Source organism: Echiichthys vipera (assembly GCF_963691815.1).
Source record: "Echiichthys vipera genome assembly, chromosome: 12".
Taxonomy (NCBI): domain Eukaryota; kingdom Metazoa; phylum Chordata; class Actinopteri; order Perciformes; family Trachinidae; genus Echiichthys; species Echiichthys vipera.
In genome coordinates, this window is record NC_139837.1 from 28182698 (window position 1) to 28204582 (window position 21885).

At 41.3% G+C, this 21885-nt stretch overlaps 1 protein-coding gene across 1 annotated transcript in view; it reads right to left on the minus strand.

Moving 5' to 3' along the window:
* Positions 1 to 21885, minus strand: part of LOC310954309 (protein phosphatase 1 regulatory subunit 37) — a gene marked incomplete at both ends in the record, with an annotated part of 112460 nt that overhangs the window by 79749 nt on the left and 10826 nt on the right. Inside the window, one exon of the mRNA XM_083923721.1 lies at positions 19831 to 19931. Coding sequence (XP_083779847.1) covers positions 19831 to 19931 — 101 coding nt within the window. The remainder of the gene's footprint in view (positions 1 to 19830; positions 19932 to 21885) is intronic.

Genomic DNA, 21885 nt, shown 5'->3' on the forward strand with positions numbered 1-21885 from the left:
AAAAATAGAAATAATTTACTGTGCGTTTTCAGAGCTCTTAAGGGTTAAAAATCACCCCCACATTTTCCTTTCAGCATCTTTTCTGCAATAAAGGATAAATTATTTAAAATAACACGACCTTTTATCTCACACCCTTTGAAGGCAGCAAATTAAAAATGTAAATTGGGAGCTAATTAATATGCAAATGTATTCATTCGCTGTTAACAATTAGCAATTAAAGCTGCAGTGTCTAGAAAGAGTACAGACAAAATTAGTAACTTCATTTATCATTAAAAAAAGAGATCTAAAAACGTACATAAAATTCTAATTGACTTTCACAGTATTTCCCACTGTAACTCCCTTTGTTTGTCCGCATGCCTTTTGAAACGTATGATGTACGCCTTTAGCAACTTAATTAATGCCACTTTGTGTAAAATATAGTGTCCCCTTAATAGGTTGATGTCAAAAATAATGTACACATTCAAGGGTGAGTGGCGAGTGCTTGGTTGGAAGGGTGTGTGTGTGAGTGTGTACGTCACAGCGTACTGTTTCAGAATTTTCTCCCTGTGTTATTCTACAGCAGCAGGAACAAACTGGCCATCTATATCAATTCAAATTCTGACGCAGATAATGAGAATGACAGTGTTTTCTAAAAAAAATATGGAGTCAATATAATAACAAGTGAGCCACCACAGTGAATGGCCACCACAGTGAATGTAGGATGTGTCAGAGCAGTGTCTGATGGAGGCAGCCTGTGCTCATGATCATCTGATATAATGTGTCTTCATCTTTATTTTGGTCTTTAAGGTCAAGTCAATCAGAATAGGACTGAAAACAGAAATCTACGTGCAATAAAATAATGAATGGATGTTCAAAAAGGATGAAGACGGGGGCGGCCGGTGGCACAGTGGTTACAGCGGCCGCCCCAAGCAAAGAGGCTGAAGGTCCTCGAGGCAGTGGCCGTGGGTCTGACTCCGACCTGCGGCCCTTTGCTGCATGTCTCCCCCCCCTCTCTCTCACCACATTTCCTGTCTGTCCTATCTGATTAAAACTTGAAAACTGCAAAAATATAAAATTTAAAAAAAAAAAGGACGAACGTGGCGCTTACTACACCTGTTCTCTTCTCACAATACATCAGATACAAAACAAGCTACATAGTCCAGATAGTATGCAGATGTGTTTATACACAGGTACACTGAGGGCATGCCTTCTGTACCTTTTGAGGAATTTGGGTGCTTGAGCTGCATGCATTATACAAGTAAAAACAAATATAGTATTTTAAGCCATACAAATTAGATTTTAAAAAAATGGATTAATCACTTGCGGAGCTCCATTTCACATGGATTAACATATAGACACATGATTTTCACATTACTAGAGTTAGGTCAGATCGCATCCAATATCAGCATCAGGTGCAGATTTATGAGGTAATTCATTCTGACATTACTGATCCACATACACACCCAGTTTTCATAGTTTGATGTTTTTATAAAAAGGTAATTTTAATAAAAAAGGTGTGGTGGTTAGCACTGTCGCTTCACAGCAAGAGGGTTCCTGGTTTGAATCCGGGCTTGGGTCCTTCTGTGTGGAGTTTGCATGTTTTCCCTGTGTCTGCGTGGGTTCTCTCCGGGTTCTCCGACTTCCCCCCACAGTCCAAAGACATGCAGGTGTTAGGTTCATTGATGACTCTAAATTGCCCGTAGGTGTGAATGGTTGTCTGTCTCTGTTTGTCTCTATGTGCCCTGTGATAGACTGGCGTCCTGTCCACGGTGGACCCCGCGTCACACCCAAGGTCAGCTGGGATCGGCTGACCTGGACATCTGATGTCCAACCGTTCCCTGCAGGACACGAAACGGGGACTGATATTTAAGTGGAAGCGGATTGCCCTTTGGTGGGTGATAAAGGATCTTTTTACTCAAGTGCTCTTTTCAAAGGTGTGTTAACAGCACACAGTGACCAGCATACATTTCTCAGCACATGAAAAGAAAAGGTGTTGTTTGTGTGTTTACACATGCTGTTCCCCAGTCCCCCCAAGAATGAGCTTCCATTTTCCACTGTGTGTGCTGGAGTTATCGTTGTAGTACAGGTAAATTTGATGGGGCCCTGAACATTTTCAGAGATGTTGCCTCATGGTAGCCATGGTGGATATTTTACTTTTCTGCCATAACAGAATTCTGTATTTTTCATCATATCTCATGAACCATACAAGATAACACAGAATATGTAATGTCTACCCATATGTTTTGATGGTCAAGGATTACAATAATACCATATACAGCACAATATACTGTTCAGGTGAATAGTTAATGATGAATGAATTCAGTGATGTGAGAAAGAAATCACAGTATGTTAGAACCTAGACTTTAATTCAATCTAATATCATGTCTGTTGCATGCATGTTGGGCAGCGTCCGAAAAGTTGAATTGATTTGTTCATAAATCCTGACATACAGTGACCGTAAATAACAGAACAATATTCAATATGATCTGAGCAATTTACAGGGTTCCTGCACATGTCTAAATTCCAGGCTTTTCCAGACTTCTCAGAGGATTTTTCAGTCAATATTAAACACCTGAATACCAATTGTTAGATGCTCATTATGTCAATAAATGGTTTTAAAATCCAACTTTTAACACATATTTTAAATTCTGACTATGTATGCCATTATGTTGCCAAGTAATTACAAGACATTTTTACCGTATTGTAGCTCATATAAGTGAATGAACTCCAAACTGAGACATGTTCAACACACAGCATTTTATTCCAGCTAAATGCCAAAAGAGTGAAATGAATAACTGTGAACCTGTAACTCTACAGACAGGAACAGTAGAGATGGATAATTAAATTAATAAGTGAACCTGTAACTCTACAGACAGGAACAGTAAAGATGGAGAATTAAATTAATAAGTGAACCTGTAACTCTACAGACAGGAACAGTAGAGACGGATAATTAAATTAATAAGTGAAACCTGTAACTCTACAGACAGGAACAGTAGAGATGGATAATTAAATTAATAAGTGAACCTGTAACTCTACAAACAGGAACAGTAGAGATGGCTAATTAAATTAATAACTGAACCTGTAACTCTACAGACAGGAACAGTAGAGATGGATAATTAAATTAATAAGTGAACCTGTAACTCTACAGACAGGAACAGTAGAGATGGATAACTAAATTAATAAGTGAACCTGTAACTCTACAGACAGGAACAGTAGAGATGGATAATTAAATTAATAAGTGAACCTGTAACTCTACAGACAGGAACAGTAAAGATGGAGAATTAAATTAATAAGTGAACCTGTAACTCTACAGACAGGAACAGTAGAGACGGATAATTAAATTAATAAGTGAACCTGTTACTCTACAGACAGGAACAGTAGAGACGGATAATTAAATTAATAACGGAACCTGTCACTCTACAGACAGGAACAGTAGAGATGGATAATTAAATGAATAAGTGAACCTGTAACTCTACAGACAGGAACAGTAGAGATGGATAATTAAATTAATAACTGAACCTGTAACTCTACAGACAGGAAAAGTAGAGATGGATTATTAAATTAATAAGTGAACCTGTAACTCTACAGACAGGAACAGTAGAGATGGCTAATTAAATTAATAAGTGAACCTGTAACTCTACAGACAGGAACAGTAGAGATGGATAATTAAATTAATAAGTGAACCTGTAACTCTACAGACAGGAACAGTAGAGATGGATAATTAAATTAATAAGTGAACCTGTAACTCTACAGACAGGAAAAGTAGAGATGGATAATTAAATTAATAAGTGAACCTGTAACTCTACAGACAGGAACAGTAGAGATGGATAATTAAATTAATAAGTGAACCTGTAACTCTACAGACAGTAATAGTAGAGATGGCTAATTAAATTAATAAGTGAACCTGTAACTCTACAGACAGGAACAGTAGAGATGGCTAATTAAATTAATAAGTGAACCTGTAACTCTACAGACAGGAACAGTAGAGATGGATAATTAAATTAATAAGTGAACCTGTAACTCTACAGAGAGGAACAGTAGAGATGGATAATTAAATTAATAAGTGAACCTGTAAATCTACAGACAGGAACAGTAGAGATGGATAATTCAATTAATAAGTGAACCTGTAACTCTACAGACAGGAACAGTAGAGGTGGAGAATTAAATTAATAACGGAACCTGTAACTCTACAAACAGGAACAGTAGAGATGGAGAATTAAATTAATAAGTGAACCTGTAACTCTACAGACAGGAACAGTAGAGATGGATAATTCAATTAATAAGTGAACCTGTAACTCTACAGATAGGAACAGTAGAGATGGATAATTAAATTAATAAGTGAACCTGTAACTCTACAGAGAGGAACAGTAGAGATGGCTAATTAAATTAATAACTGAACCTGTAAATCTACAGACAGGAACAGTAGAGATGGATAATTAAATTAATAACTGAACCTGTAAATCTACAGACAGGAACAGTAGAGATGGATAATTCAATTAATAAGTGAACCTGTAACTCTACAGACAGGAACAGTAGAGGTGGAGAATTAAATTAATAACGGAACCTGTAACTCTACAAACAGGAACAGTAGAGATGGATAATTAAATTAATAAGTGAACCTGTAACTCTACAGATAGGAACAGTAGAGATGGATAATTAAATTAATAAGTGAACCTGTAACTCTACAGAGAGGAACAGTAGAGATGGCTAATTAAATTAATAACTGAACCTGTAAATCTACAGACAGGAACAGTAGAGATGGATAATTCAATTAATAAGTGAACCTGTAACTCTACAGACAGGAACAGTAGAGGTGGAGAATTAAATTAATAACGGAACCTGTAACTCTACAAACAGGAACAGTAGAGATGGATAATTAAATTAATAAGTGAACCTGTAACTCTACAGATAGGAACAGTAGAGATGGATAATTAAATTAATAAGTGAACCTGTAACTCTACAGAGAGGAACAGTAGAGGTGGAGAATTAAATTAATAAGTGAACCTGTAACTCTACAGAGAGGAACAGTAGTGATGGCTAATTAAATTAATAAGTGAACCTGTAACTCTACAGACAGGAACAGTAGAGACGAACAATTAACCAGGAACTACAGAAAATATGAGTCTTTGCTTATTTGGCTTTAGATGGAGTAAACATACTATAAATAAATAAAATGATAAATAAAATGTAGACAACACGTATTGAACAAATTCAATAAATGAGAATCGCAGTCGCACGGTGAGCGGTAACCATGGTGACCTGACATCATTCTACAACCAGCTTGATTAGTTTCATATCATCTACAGGTCGGCTGTGTTGTGTTAGTAAGTTTGTTTTGATTTGTATGTATTAATGTATTTTATTTTAGAAAGTGAGAGAATAGTCTGGAAACAACACAAACATTTTTCCAAACTCTTTTCCCTTCTTCCAAACTTATCCAGACCTGGAAATGACTCTAATTAAATTCCAGACTTTCCATAATCCGTAGGAACCCTGAATTTAGCTTCAAAAGAATATGCAAAACCCAAAGATTGACTTCAAAGAAAAATTCAGAAACACGTTTGTGATTTAAAGAAATTCAGAGCCCACTGTGTAAAGTGTACCAATTTTCATGCTTGAAAAAGCATCCTCTTCACATACCACCTGGACTAAAGAAATATATTATGATATTAAGGACTGCACCCAAACCTCCTCCAGTGTATCAGGAAGAGATTAGCAGAATTCTGAAATGTAATGTGCAGTAATGTGTGTGTGAACTCAAAACAACAAATGCATTACAAATGCAGTCATTTGGTGGAGTTACTGTAGTACGTAAAGTGGGCCAATCTACAGTAACTACAAATCATAAATGCGAGCAAAAGGATCACACAATTCAAATGTGGTTTACATATGCATGAGCTCGTAGAGATCCTGTATGTGTTGGCTCATACGGTCATTTTGGTGACAGAGCATCTCCCGTGTGTGAACCCTCAGTGAGCCCAGGCCTGTAATATTATCCTACTTACAAAAGCACTCATATTACTTGTGCGACCACCCGACCATGCAAATTCAATTCAGCCTAATAGTGCACCACCAATAGTGCATTACACATGCCAACAGCTCCAAATTCAATTAGAGGCAGAGAATGTAAAATAGACTCTTTACATGTAGACGAGGTTTTATCCCTTTTCAGTTATGCGTGCTGTTTCCCAAACGGCATTAAAGCAGAATTGTGTAAAACTACAATGGAAAGGCTGTGGAGTCAGTGTGTTTTAAATAAAGCATGTTGTGGCTCTGTGTGTGTGTGTGTGTGTGGAGGCCCGTCTGAATGACAGACTGGAGTGTGTTAGCAGCGGGTCCCATGGTGATCCTCATCCCGACCAATACTCCCCGCTTCTCGTGTTCACGTGTGATCGCCATGGCTGCCGCTGCACTCCATTTCAAATGCGCCACTAACCAACCCGTTATCGCCGTCTCGGCCTGTAATGAGAGGAGCGACATATGTCCGGTCCCCCTGCTGTTTCCTGCTAAGCTCTCGTATTCAGATGCTCGCAGCAACACTCCTACACTTCGTCCTTCTCCTCTCTGTGCTTTTATTTTGCATGCAAAACCGGCGAACAACCACTGAGGAAAAAAGTGTGGCACTTACTTAGTGACATTTACCTCGCCGTCGACTATTCCACACGGGGAGGGATACACTAACAATCAGCATGCATTTAATTTAAAAGAAAAAAAAGGTTCCCTTTAGAATTACGCAGGCAGGGAGGGATATAGCTTTGTGTGTGTGTGTGTGTGTGTGTGGAAGGGGCTATAACAGTTGTGCTGGCAGACTTCCGCAGTGCAACATTAATGCTAATCAAAAGAGCTGAGAAAGCAGCGGTGGTCTGTAAAAACAGATTTTCTCTTGTCTCTTCATTTCTGGATTTCTCCCCCCATCGAGGGAAAATAACATTTCGGGGAATTGAATCTGACCCTATGAATTTAATAAAGGCACGTTGTCATGTAAGCCCCCCCCCCCCCTTTTTAGTTGTGGGATAAATAATGAAAGTTAAGTTGTGGTAATTGATTTCTCTTCAGTCCACTCAACTGAATAATCTTCAAGGGAAACAACCACTAAGCTATTCATTAGAAGATTTGCCAACATGCAACTAATTCCGAGCTTATTCTCCAAACATCATGGAAAGAATAAAAACTCAGAGTCAGAGTTTGCTTGATTTACAATCCTTTCGTGTTTGGAATGTTGGAAAATACTTCACTTAAACCCTAGAAATGACAGTTTTTCCTCTGTAAACAAAAATAAATCCACCAATTATAAAAATATTGAGCCAAACGACTACTTCACTTCACACAAACGGGTATGATGTAAATTATGGCAGGATAATTAATTTTTATGAGTTTGTGAAGGGGAAGAGTTGACTGGGATGTGAGGCTTGATTATTTCTACTGACTATTTCTCTTCACAATATAGATATTCTGGCTCCATGATATCATCAAATAAAGCAGACTAGAGCAGGAGATCCGGCCGCCTTTTGCATGAAGGATACATTGCGGTGAGTTGACTGACTGTCACCGTAACTGAATTTGAATAAACACAAAACACTGGACCTTATGCAAATGAGGTCGGACCACCGCAACGAACCAGACTCTGTCAAACTGTCAAACTAGACAGTGCTGATCAAATATGAACAAAGATTATGTTACTGTAGTGTGCAGTTTACCTGTGAAATAATAACATTTGTGACCTGGCCACCATGTTAAAAACAGTCAAGCCAAAATCACGCACTGCCTGCCAGCCAGAGCCAGCTAGACCATCTCGGGTTCCAACCAAGCCCCCACCACAGCGACTTCCTGGTTGATCCAATCAGGAAGTGCCAAAAACTGCAGTTCTCTGAGTGTCCACTAGGGGACATATTTCATAATAGAGCAGTTTCTCATTGACCCCCATGTTAAACAGGCCGTTTTTACAGCATAATTATACCTATTTAAGGCCTGAGACAAAAAAAAACATTCTAGTCTGTATCTTTAGGTCATATCTCCATGACAACACTGAGGGGGGTGGATTTTCTTGGTCCAGGCTAGTTTTTATTTTATTGGGGGTTAAGGTTTATGAATAATTAGGGGCTTGGCCTCTTAAGTGACAGCTAGCTGCTGGTCCTCACTTCTCCTCGGAGGTAAACAGCAGCCGGATGGACGTATCTCCCTCCCCGCAACGTCATATACATGCTCTTTTTTGGTAAGAGGAAATGAGGCGGAGTCAAAGTCTGACAAGATGGAGACTCATGTAGGCGAGGACGATTTGATCAAGTTAAGAGAACGGACCCCGATGGGTATGCTACGTCCATTTTTTATACGGTCTATGGTTGCGACGAGTCTTTCTGTTAGTTTGATGGAGTTGGTGGCTCTCCACCTTAAGTCCATGTGGGCTGGGCACTTAAAACTAAAAAATGACATCTTCTACAGTCCTTGATGCAAAGTACTAGCAAGTATCAACTCATCTCATCTCATCTCATCTTCATCCGCTTATCCGGGGTTGGGTCGCGGGGGCAGCAGCTTTAGCAGGCGACCCCAAACTTCCCTTTCCCGGGCCACATTAACCAGCTCTAACTGGGGGATCCCGAGGCGTTCCCAGGCCAGTGTGGAGATATAATCTCTCCACCTAGTCTTGGGTCTTCCCCGAGGCCTCCTCCCAGCTGGACGTGCCTGGAACACCTTCCTAGGGAGGCGCCCAGGGGGCATCCTTACTAGATGCCCGAACCACCTCAACTGGCTCCTTTCAACGCTAAGGAGTAGCGGCTCTACTCCGAGTTCCTCACGGATGGCTGAACTTCTCACCCTATCTCTAAGGGAGACTCCAGCCACCCTCCTGAGAAAACCCATTTCGGCCGCTTGTACCCACGACCTCGTTCTTTCGGTCATGACCCAGCTTTCATGACCATAGGTGAGGGTAGGAACGAAGATTGACCGGTAGACCGAGAGCTTTGCCTTCCGGCTCAGCTCTCTTTTCGTCACAACGGTGCGGTAGAGCGACTGCAACACCGCCCCCACTGCTCCGATTCTCCGGCCAAACTCACGCTCCATCCTCCCCTCACTCGTGAACATGATCCCGAGGTACTTGAACTCCTTCACTTGGGGTAAGGACTCATTCCCTACCTGGAGAAAGCAATCCAACTCAATTCAATTCAATTCAAAAAACTTTATTTGTCCCGGGGGGGCAATACAGGGCACACAGAGCAGCAAATAACGACAGTGCAACTATACAAAAACATTTTAACCTATCAACAAGAATGAAGTGTAAAAGAAGAATAAGTGTCAGGATGTTAGTGTGTTAGTACAGGTAGAATAAGTGTCAGGATGTTAGTGTGTTAGTACAGGTTAGAGGTTAGAATCCAGTCACAGAGTTAGATACGGAGAACATGGTCGGCGTGAGATGTAGAAAGACATGCGTGTATCAGATGTAAGCAGACATGTGAACGGGTGTATATGATGTAAACATGCAGTAGACTGTTGAAACAGGTATTAACAGAACTGTAGTGCAGAAAAGATATAAGTGGGCAGTGATCGGATTCAGATGTGGTCAGACGTAGACAGAACTATAGTGCAGTAATAGAGTATAAATATAATATATAACTAAAACCTATGTGCAGATACTAAATAATAAAGTGATAGTGGTGCATGGCAGGAAAACAGCAGTCTAAGTATATGCTAGCTCTGTGTAACCAGATGAATATTGAAAAATAAAATGACCATAGTGCTATGATGGATATAATACAAGACCTGATAGACAGAATAAAGTGGAGTAGTGCCTTAATACCATAAATTAAAAATAACTAACAGAATCAAGTAGACCATTAAGAACATAGTAACAGAATAAGTCCGGTGTGAACATAATAACAGAATAAATAAGTAAGTGGAGTAGTGCAACAGACCGGAGTAACATAGTAAACAGAATAAATAAGTGGAATAGTGCATCAAACCAGTAGTTCACAGCTTTGAGGACAGGAGTGGAGGTAGGTAGCCAGTTCACGTGCCGGGGGGTGTCCAGGGAGGGGGGGGGGGGGGGGGGGTTGAAGTGTCCAGGGGAGGGTGTCAAGAGTGGGGAGGGGGATGGTCAGAGGGGTCAGGAGTTGAGGAGCTGGACAGCCCTGGAGATGAAGGTTGCTCTTCTCCTCTGTGTCCTGCAGCAGGGGCAGCGAAGACGGCGTCCTGAGGGGAGCCACTCAAAACGCTGAGAAGAGAGCATGAGAGGGGTCCTGCATGATCTGACCAGCTAAACTGAGTGTCTGCTGCTCATGGATGGTCGACAGAGTTCTAACAGGAAGTCCAATGATCTTAGAGCAGACCGTGGCTATGGTCTGCAGGCGGTTTCTGTTCTGGAGGCTGGTGGAGTAGAACCAGCATGTGATGGAGAACGTGATGATGCTCTCGATGGAGTAGTAAAAGGTCAGGAGGATGTTCTTGTTGACTCCAAAGGAATTGAGCTTCCTAAGGTGGTATTTCCGCTGCTGACATTTCCTGAGAATCTCCTCTGTGTTGGAAGAGAATTTCAGCAGGCTGTCGAAGATGGTGCCCAGGTTCCTGTACTCCTCAACTGCTTCAACAGGCTTCCCGTGGATCACTGTGTTTGCTGATGCAGCCACTTCCCTCTGCTTGTTGGAGAAGGTCACCACCATGTCTTTGGTTTTGTTGACATTCAGCTCCAGGCAGGAGCTGTCACACCACTCCACAAACTCCTGAAGAGCTGGTCCGTGGTGAAGAGATGGGCCTGACAGCAGAGACAGGAGGACGGTGTCGTCAGCGTACTTCACCAGATGACAGTTAGGCTGTGTGGTTCTGCAGTCATCGGTGTAGAGGATGAAGAGCAGAGGTGAGAGCACACAGCCCTGAGGGGAGCCGGTTGAGGTGTGTTGGAGGTCGGAGAAGGTGCTGTTGACCAGGACTCTCTGTGAACAGTTGGTCAGGAAGTCCAGTATCCACAGGATTAGCTGTTGGTCCAGATGAAAGAGGGCTGAGAGTTTGTCACCCAGGATGTGGGGCTGCATGGTGTTAAATGCAGAGGAGAACAGTGTCTATTATGAATGTTTTTGCATCATCGACGCCCCTGCCAGCTCGATAAGCGAATTGGAGCTGGTCCATCTGGGAGTGGGTTTCCCTGATGATGTGTTGTTTTATGATCCTCTCCATGGCCTTCATCACAAGAGAGGAGAGGGCCACCGGCCGGAGGTCATTCAGACATTTGACGGCGCTCTTCTTGGGGATGGGGATAACTGTTGAGTGTTTCCATTGCTGGGGGACTATGCTGCTGTCCATGGATCTTTGAAACAGGGTCTGAAACACGCCCCCTAGCTGCTCAGCACAGTGCTTCAGGACGCGGCCGCTGATGTTGTCTGGGCCAGGTGAGCTGTTCTCCGTTGTCTTCCTGAGGGCTTTCACCACGTCCTCTGCGCTGAAGGTGAAAGCTGCTAAGTCACTGGGCTTGAGCTTGGACATCGCTTCTTCCAGCTGGGTGGTGTTGTCCTACTCGAACCTTGTGTAGAAAGAGTTAAGGTTGTTGGGGAGAGATGAAGAGCTGCTGCCTGAAACCTGGATGGTTTTTGAGATGCTGGCAGCAGTGTTCTTTGATGATCCAGGGTTTGTTGTTGGGGTAGATAGTGACCGTTTTTGAGGGGATGATGTTGTCCACACAGAAGGAGATGTAAGATGACAGTGTCCACATGTTCATTAATGTCATCAGAGGGGGCCAGGAGGTTGTCCCAGTCAGTGGATTCAAAGCATCCTTGGAGTGTGATGATGCTTTCGTTGGTACACTGCTTGATGTTCTTGACAACTTTCTTCACCCTTCTCATGACAGAGATGTAAGCCGGAGCAAGCAAGATGGCATGGTGATCAGCAGAGCCCAGAGGAGGGAGGGTGACAAATCTGTATGAGTCGGGTACTGAACCATAGCACTTGTCCAGTGTCTCCAGGCATGTGTGGCATGTGATATACGGTTGATAACCTTTTAATGATTTGTCCAGGTAGCAGTGGTTGAAATCACCCAAGATGAAATTGGGAGAGTCCGGTGAAATGTGGTCCAGTTTGTTTAATGAGTCTGTGATGTGTTCAGTGGCTGTGACTGCGTTGGCTCTGGGGTGGATGTAAACCAGGATGACAAAGAGCTGAGGAAACTCTCTGGGTAGGTAGAAATGTGCCTGTACATATGAACGTCTCCATCATAGATGGTATAAAATATGGAAGTAGTCTCCATGACGTCTCTCATAGGTTTCTGAAGACCCGAAATGAAGCTCAAAGTGGGCAGCTCTCAGTGGCTTCGGCTGCCGCCATCTTGGCAGTGTCATGCTCCTTGCTAATTATAAAATGGGCAAAGTGGTGCAGCCAAGGCACGCCTAATTAAGCCTGGTTCAACACTCCAAGCTAGGGAAGGCTAGGCTATGAAGCTACCTAGACTACCTTGCTGTGGAGGGAAGCTGAGAGGGGGCAGCCTGGAGACCGAGTTACTTAGTGCTGATTAGGGGTCCAAGCCTGAGGGAACCCTATTGTTTTAACAAGGATTTTTTGGATTTATTTATATATATATATATATATATATATATATTTTTTTTTTTTTTTCCATGGGTAAAACTCATACTGCAGCCTACACCTTACAAGTTATGGTGGTGAAATTTTGAACCTGCATGTACGCCCGACACCAAAAATGACACATGTTCACCAGCAGGTGGCGCTTTAATCAAGTTGAATGTGGTTGATATTGACAGCTCTGTGCGAGATCTAATTTTTATATATTGTCTGGACAGAATCTTGTACATTTTGGATTGTAATAAGCTTCACTTTCAGTCTACATCTTCTCTGTCATGGCTATAATCTGTTTTCACATCCAGTCATTATTTTGTATCTGTGGAAGCACTTGGATACATTTCAGTTTTCATTCACTTGAACTTAAATATCAAAATACTGATGGATCAGTCAATGGAATTGCCCGTCACTCCACGGGGAAAGTTGAACCAAGAGGCCGACTTTACAGTATCACCTGCATTAGCTCCTAATGCTTTTCACAGTTATTTCTTAATTTGAATATAAATAACTTCCATCATGCCAAAACATGCTCATGTAGAGCCAGAGTTTGATCTCAATTAACTTTCCAACCGTAGAGTGAACCAAACAGGCACACAGCGGACATACACAGACTTCAAAGTTTGCACAGTGAAATCAGAGAGTTTAAGCATGGCTCCAACCTATTATTGTTTACCACTCCTATGAAGATGTCACCAACAGCAATACTGTTTTATCCACTTACAACATTTCAAAGGAGAGCAAAGGGGCCCAAGGGTGCAATAAAAAAAAAGCTTTAAATAGTCTTGAGCACTGATCCTCGGGGGAATCCCCCCTCGCCTAAAAAGACCTAATTTAATAAATTTGCTCTTTAGGCATTCGTCTTTTCGTTTTGCATCGTCTTATTATGGATTAATTTGCATGCAGCCTTTTTGGTCTAAATATTGCCCCTCTTAGCTAATGCTTAACCATACATATTTTACTCTTTCAGGAGGACCACCTACATTCGTTTCCGATGCATCTGGGTTCATTAGCACCTCCGAGATAATACAGCGGCTGTAAGCTTAATGTAAGCACTGCTAAGTCTCTAATTTTCCACAAATAATTCCCCTTGATCTTAAGTAAAATTTATGCAAGGGGGATAGAGAGCAGCATACTTTAACATGGCTGGTCTAAGTAAAGTAAGTATGTAGATAAAATGAATTATACATTTCAGAGTGTATGTTTCAAGTGTGGCTAAGAGAGAATAAGTAAGTTGATTTCTTTGGAGAAAGAGATAATATGCGTGTGTGTTTGTGTGTGTGTGAGAGAGAGACAGACAGAGAGAGAGAGACTGACTGAATTCAAGTGTGATTTCGATATATATGTGCTATTTATACACCGATATGAGATCAGTACCATTTAAGCAGAATTGGACATTCTGAGAGCAACACATTTGCAAATATAGATACTTTTTTTATTATATATCAAGAGAGAATAAGAAATAAAGATATCAGACGGTTTATTTTCCACGTTACGCATGTACTACTTTCTAATTTCCTGTCATCTCTTTACTGATGCCATCTAATATAGGCAGAAAATTAATAGAAAATAATAATTAGGCTTAATTAAACAAAATGTTTTGGTGTTTTTATCATGTTCATAGAGTGCACTGAACAGATCAAAGTCTTTAACTTACTCTAATATGCAAAGGCTTGAATAGAAACCTGAAACATCCAGTGCAGAGTGGACTGTCAGTACAGAGCATGGACTGTATATAAAGATAGACAACGCAACTGTGGCCCTGTTAACACGACAACGCTTGCAGGAGAAAACGACGAAAATATCAAATATATATCAGGTGTCCCTTTCGTTTAGACTGTGACAGCGTTTTTAGAGCTTAAAAACACAAAAAGTGAAACTCCCCTCCAGAATGGAAACCTTAATAATGCTCCACCGTTGTGATTGCGTGTAAAGGGGTAAAATGGTGCTCTGATCTGCTCACGCTGGCTCACGTGGCGTACGTGTTTCCATAAAATCCGTGTGCAGAGTTCAGGTAAGCTACAACAACCATGTGGGACTGTTTCCATCAGTGGGACATTCAAGTGTCCTGGGTGGAGCCGAGGCGGTGGGAGGCTGCAGACCGTGCTGCAGATCCCCGTCACACTGTACGGCGTCCTGCTTCTCCGCTGTTAGGGAGAGAAGGAGAAGGAAGTTTCCACGCATGCTCCAGCTCTGGGTGGAGTTGTGTGGCAGCACCACCTAGCCACCTGACGTGCATACTACATCGAATTTCACACACTTTGGTGTCACGGTATGAACGCAGATTTCCCCCCAAAGAGCAGTGTAAATGCAGAATAAAAAGTGAGAACGCAACACCACTTTTGCATTTCCTTTCTAGGTCATCTTCGTCTAAACAGGGCCTGTAAGTCTTCAAAATAAAGTGAAGCGAAAATATTCTATAAGGGCACTGCCGTAATGTAATGTAATTTTGAAACCATAGTCTGCGCAGTGATGATAAATCGCTAGTCATTTCACCCTAAGTGTACTGTGACGTGTGCTCTCCCTGATCCAGGCTAATCCAAAAATGGGTAAAGAGTTGAAGCTGATGCTGGTTGAATGGAGTCTGTCTGGAAGTTACCAAGCTAGCGAAGGCTACCAAGCTGGATGTATGGACTTAAGTCCTTGAGGGACTGAAATTTCTATGTAACGTTGATGTCGAGAACACTGCAAGATTATTATCTTGACTGTTGAGAGATAATAATGCAAATACAATTAAAATAATACTAGAATTTCTCACACGTCTTGAAAGGCCCTTTAGTCCAATTACATGCACATCAAGACATGATGTTAGTCTGATATTTAGATGAATAATTCCCCAAAAGGCACTAACACATGCGTCCATCCAGTCAGTATAGTATCCAGTGATATCCAGTATCAGTATCCAGTATCAGCACAAACATGGCCGAGGACTGAGGGGATGAGAGAGTCACCTGTCATCCAAAGCAGCCACACCCGTTATGCAGAACGTTGGGGTTGAATATGGAGAATGAGCAGAGCACCGCCATCTAGTGTCTCAAGATTGTAGTCCACAACAAAAAATAATTCCAGCAGTCAGGTTGCCAGGTTGGTCAGACCCGGCCCAGTAGCTACAGGATACCAGAGTCTGTTTGAGCCTGTTTGAACCCATCCCCTGCGGCAAATCACACCATAAAAACAAGGATTAGAGGAGTTTGACTGACAGTTACTGTTAGCCGTTAGCATTAGCCATTAGAGCTAAATGAAGATAAAAAGTATAAAAGTTAGATTACCGATCAAGAAGAAACAAAGCATTTCACCCAGTGCCAGCCTACAGTAGCTGGACCCAGCAACAGACAACCCTGGCAACCTGCAATGCCCAACACTATTGGCTGCTACAATGGAAACTGAACGGGACAGAAAGGCATGGGTGCTGAAAGGAAGCAGGCAGGGGCACATTGCTGCTCTTTAACAAAGTATTAACTATACTTTAAAACGTCTCTTGAGGGGACCTTAATGTGTAATTCTGGCGCAAAATCATCCCATGGTCTTACTGTACATACATGAAATAAGCCATTGAGACAGTTTTTTTGTGTAACAACTATTAACCAAGAAATCCGGGAGAGTCGCTGACTTTTTAGCAGTGATTAGCTCAGGGCAGCACGGTGAAGGCATTAAAACGTCTTTTTTAACCACTAATACTGCTCAAAATAACAGCAAACCTCTGCAGCAGCATGAGAAGAGTCCTTACACAGATGTAGGACCTCATGAGGAATTGCTGTTTAAGGATTTTTTGTGTCTGGTTGTCTGCTCAGCGTCGCAGGAAGACAACGGTAGATAAGACATTTGCATACTTGTTTCGATAGGAGATAAGGTGTGGTTTACAACCTCAAACCCTCCTAGTGTAATAAAAAACCATAACTCCAAAAGAAGGACCCCTTTAACCTAAATCAACGTCAAATATGACTGCAACTTGAACGGGAGGACAGTCTCTGTTGGGAGACAGAGGGACTTTCAGTAATAAAATCTACACAACAGAACTTTGTGTAGAAGTTTGGAAAACAGTTAAAAGTTCGACGTTTCATCACAACTGGCTGTTCAAAGACATTATTGCAAGTGTGTAACAGTATATGCATTATTTTGAATCTTGTTGTGATTATGTTTATGTGGTTTCAGAAGTGCAAAGTCTCTGTCCAATTCCTGAAATAATTTGTGTTTTAATAATAGGAGAATGTGATGATGTGTAGTATCTGTATCTGTTAAAACTGTCTGCCTAAAGATTTTGGTTAAATTGGATATCAGAAAGCTTAATAATGGAAAATCAACCAAAGATAGTTTAATCTTAGAATTAGAATTCCGGCATGAAAAGCAGTTGATTCGCTGAGAGCCAAAGGGTTAAGTATAGTAAACCCCCCCCCCCCCCCCCTTTTCGTTCAACTGTGAGATAAAGGAACAGACAGAGGTGTCTCTCTCACTCTGCAACTTCCCTCTGCACCTCTTCGCACCTCTGACCCCCTCTGTCACTTCATCTCCTGCACTTATCTCTTCTCCCCTCTTCGTTCCCTTTGTTTTTTTGTCTAACTTTGTTAACCCAAAGTTAGGAAGAGACGTTGTTTCTTACTCAAGTATTTTCGTTTATTAATCTATTTTTACCTCGCAACTTTATAAGTTTCTACGACACGTTTTTATTTTTCCTAAGTATAGTAAAACCCCTCGTGCCATCTTTTCCCTTTTGTTCGGTCGGCAAATTGCATCAAACTCTAGTTCAGAACCGGTCAGAACATTTTTGTCAACCCAAAAACAACCTCCAGAGGCAGGCCGCCTGAAGAGCCGGGAAGGGAGCAGACGAGCCCGCCGATCCAACCGCGCAGCTGACCCAGTCTACAGAACCAGAACTCAGGTCCGCCAAACACCGGGACGCGGACCTACGAACCTGCATCGGTACTGTAAGACGCCAGGGCGACTGTAATATCAACGGCAAAGTAAGGTTGGCCTTTTAATGCAACTCTTGGTTAAACGTTGGTGACGAATAAATTCTGATCCGAGTTCTGTTGGCCGGCTAATTAGCGCCAATCTAAATCCACCAGTGATATTATAAACCAGCCCCATAGAATCACACTGGTCTTAAGCTTTTTATATCCACATTTAACCCTTTTTGCACTGTCCTGTATTCTCTTTGTTAGGTAGTCAAATAAATGTTTATAACCTTACGTTGTTGTGGGAGTCTTCCGTTCTGTGCAGAAAGTGTTGGTCCCTGATAAGGCTGTGGTACGAACTAACGCGTTCAAGACGAGACTGATAAAAAATTAAATAATCAATTACTTTAAATAACTAATAGGTATTAAACTTTCACCAAAGTTTAATAAACATCCTGTCTTATTTTGGTGTGGTGCCCTACTCCGAGTTAAAATCAATCCTAAATTTTAACGCATTGAGTTAATTCATAGTTAATTCAGCGACTAATATATTCTAGCCATAATAAAAGCAGGCTTAATCTCCTACACAGAAAACAAAGCACCAATAACATAGTTAGTGAACCCGGAGTTTATTAAAAGAGTGTTTTAAAGACTTACCTACTGGCCCCTGTATCAGCTCCTCTCAGTAAAGTCCATTCAAGTGGATTACTAAAGTCAATCCAAAAGGAGGGAGCCCATTGGTGCTTCGTAAAATAGATTATCATCAGGTAAATCTCTGTTACAATAAATATTTGCCTGAAGGGATATTTACATCAATAATTGCCTCTCCCTCAATGTTAACTCATATACATTAATTGTGCATGGGTGGTTTACAGCTGTGAATCTTTGCATCCACACTAACTGCAGCCTGCAGTGAACCTGCTCTTAGCCTCTTGTTTTAAGTGGAGATGCTGTTAGCGCTCTGCAGCAATAAGTCTGACTGAGACTGATGGAACCAAAGGTTATCCAAGGGATTTTAGTGTGTTTACACTCTTAATGTGTCACAGTGTGCATGCATACAGTATGTGTTGTTCCTCCAAAATCAGTATTCATGTGTGTCTGTAAGCTTGTGCTGTTCCATGAGGGGTCCTGTGTTTTAATAAAAGCTGGAGTTTGCAGTGGGATATGTTCTGACAGCGCATGAAGCTTGAGTCACACCAGGTTATAATGGTATTATTGATCCTTTCTGGAGTGCTGTAATATCACTGCATGGTACAGGTATTTGAAGAGCAGAGTTGCTGATGTTGAAAGATGAACAGCAACAACAATATTTCATCCCCGTTGGGAGTTTAGACCTCTAGCAAGAGGATCTATTGTCACTAATTAAAATGGTTATGGGTTCAGGTTCACAGCAACACAAGAGAAGAATCAGATTGGTGAAAACTAAATGAAATAGGGCTTTTATACATCTACCAGAACTCAAAGGAGAACTTCGGTTTATTACTACAGATATATTTCTGCAGAGTCATTATAACACACTCACAAACTTTCCAAACGCTAGAACATAATGGGTTCGACAAAGCAAGAAATGCAAGCAGTAAGAGGATCAGACATGTTGTAAACAATTCCCCAGGTTCAACACATTTATTAGGGACAAGGAAACAAAGGCCAGCAGTGACTCATACTCAGACTACCCCTTGGAACAGTTTACAGACCCACATTATGGTTCACCTTTGACCTCCGCAGATGTGCTGAAGTCATTCAAAGCTGTGGCCTCTACACTTCCTATTCATTTTTGAATCATATAGAAGAAAACATTGTTGAAATCTTCTCTTTTGACACGGGCTCCTTCCTTTTGGATTGACTTTGCTAATCCACTTGAATGGACTTTACTATGAGAGGAGCTGGTACAGGGGCCAGTAGGTAAGTCTTTAAAACATTCTTTAATAAACTCTGGGTTCTCTAACTACTTTGTTGTTGCTTTGTTTTCTGTGTAAGGACTCTTTTCATGCTACTGCAGAGGTTTGCTGTTATTTAGAGCATTATTAGTGGTTAAAAAAGACGTTTGAATGCTGTCACCGTACTGCCCCGAGCTAATCTGTGTTAGCCACATTCAGCTGTTAGCGACTCTCCCGGAAAAAAAAAAGTCTAGATGGTTGATTTGATGACTAGCCAGAAAAGACCCTGGAATGATTTTACGCCAGAATTTCACTTTAAGTTAAAACATTCCCTTGCAGTTACTGTACTTCTTCAGGGATACACAGTTTGGCACCATTTTGGGAAATACAGTAACTTCACTGCAAAATGAGCAGTAATAGCCACTGAAAACAGCACCACCCACAGAAATTCAACCTACAACAGTAGAAAGGAAGACTTGCCTCCTGCTGTTTGATGACATGTTCAAAGACTAACAGTGATATGTAAAGCTGTGTACCTGGAGCTGATGCAGGACGTGCGCTCTGGGTTGGACCTGGTGTCTGCTGCAGCTCTGCTGGTATGCTACTATTACCTCTGTCAAGGTGAGGCAGCTGTCAGCTAAAATAGAAAAATACAATTAGTCACTGCTTTAATGTCTCTGTGTCCCAGTGAGCCACAAGAAACCATTCAAAAGTGCTTAAGGGGCTAAGAAATGCCATACGGTAAATGTGCCGTTGTCTGAGTGTGTGTCTACTACAAGGAAGATGACAGTCAGTGAGAAGGACACAAATGTCTGTCTGAAAAATAAATCAACCAATCAGGCATCTAGGTTTATCAACCATATCCTTATGGGACAGGACATTCCAGATGTGAGAGACTACAGAAGATTTATGATGGAAACATTTAAACATTTGATCCCTGTGCATCTTTATAAAGCTGGATTACATTTCAAACATTTTAGCTGAATACATTTTAGAGATGAGAAAAGAGAAATAAAGCCCTGGACAGCCTTTTGAAGTTCAAATTTAGCCGTGACTCTAGGTCAGGAGAACTAGCTGTTGGAAGGAATTAAATAAACAGTGGATCACAGTATTTTGTATTTATTTATATCTTTATTAAAGGATAAAAAAAATAATCTGTTGTTTTTTAAGGAGGACCGTTTTTTCTAAATTAGGAGGTGAATAGCAGCTATAGCCTGACTCTGTTCAAAGTTCAAAAATAAACATAGTAGCTCTAAAGATCACTGATGGACACATTGTATTTCGAGAACATAAAACCCTTTGTAAAGGTCTGATTAATGAGCCATATGAGAATCGTGCTGGGGAACATAGATACACTCCCCCTGTCTCCACCTGCTTCCATTCTGTATTCTAAGTCAAACCAAAACTACATGGTTAGGTTTAGACAACAAAAGTACAGGTATCTGCACCAGTGCATCCCTCATGGTGGCAAGGCAAGGCAAGGCAGCTTTATTTGTATAGCACTTTTCATACACAAGGCAGACTCAAAGTGCTTCACAGCACAACATGTCATGAATTCAAATGCATTACAGGAAGACAAAGAGAATAAAAACATAGACAATAATCAAAACAGTGCGGACGTTAAAAGTGCCAAGATTTAGCAGAAAGCTAAGGTGAACATAAAAGTTTTCAGTCTAGTTTTAAAAGTGGTCAGAGTGGGTGAAAGTCTCAAATCTTCAGGAAGTTTATTCCAGCTGTTTGTTGCATAATGACTGAAAGATGCTTTCCCTTGATTTGAGTTTACTCTGTGAACCACTAACAGATTGGTCTCAGAGGATCTTAGTGATCTAGAAGGCTTATGTAGTGGGAGCATATCAGTGATATACCTCGGCCCTAGACCATGAAGTGATTTATATGTGAGCAGGAGGATTTTGAAATCAATTCTCTGACCTACAGGAAGCCAGTGTAATGATTTAAGAATTGGTGTAATGTGCTCACATTTTTTGGTCTTTGTTAGAACTCTAGCAGCAGCGTTCTGAACGAGCTGTAGCTGCCTGACAGTTTTTTTGGGAAGACCTGCAAGGAGACCGTTACAGTAGTCTAGCCTACTGGTTATAAAGGCATGGACAAGTTTTTCTAAGTCTTGAGCTGACATGAGCCCTCTAAGTCTTGTTACATTTTTAAGGTGATAGTAGGCCGATTTTGTTACTGATTTGATGTGACTGTTGAAATGTAAATCAGAATCCATAATAACCCCAAGATTTCTGGCTTTATTTGAGGTTTTCAGGGACAGTGATTGAAGGTGTTGGATGACTTTAGACCTTTCTTTCTTAGCACCAAAAACAATTATCTCAGTTTTATCCTCATTTAGTTGAAGGAAATTTTGGCACATCCAGTGTTTGACCTGCTCAATGCACTGGCACAGAAGATCTATGGGGCGATAGTCATTTGGTGATAGCGCTACATAGATTTGGGTGTCATCGGCATAGCAATGGTGGTCAATGTTATTATTTTGCATGATTTGTCCTAGTGGGAGCATATAGATATTAAATAAAGTCGGCCCCAAGATTGAACCTTGGGGGACTCCACACGTTACGTTGGTTTGTTCTGAT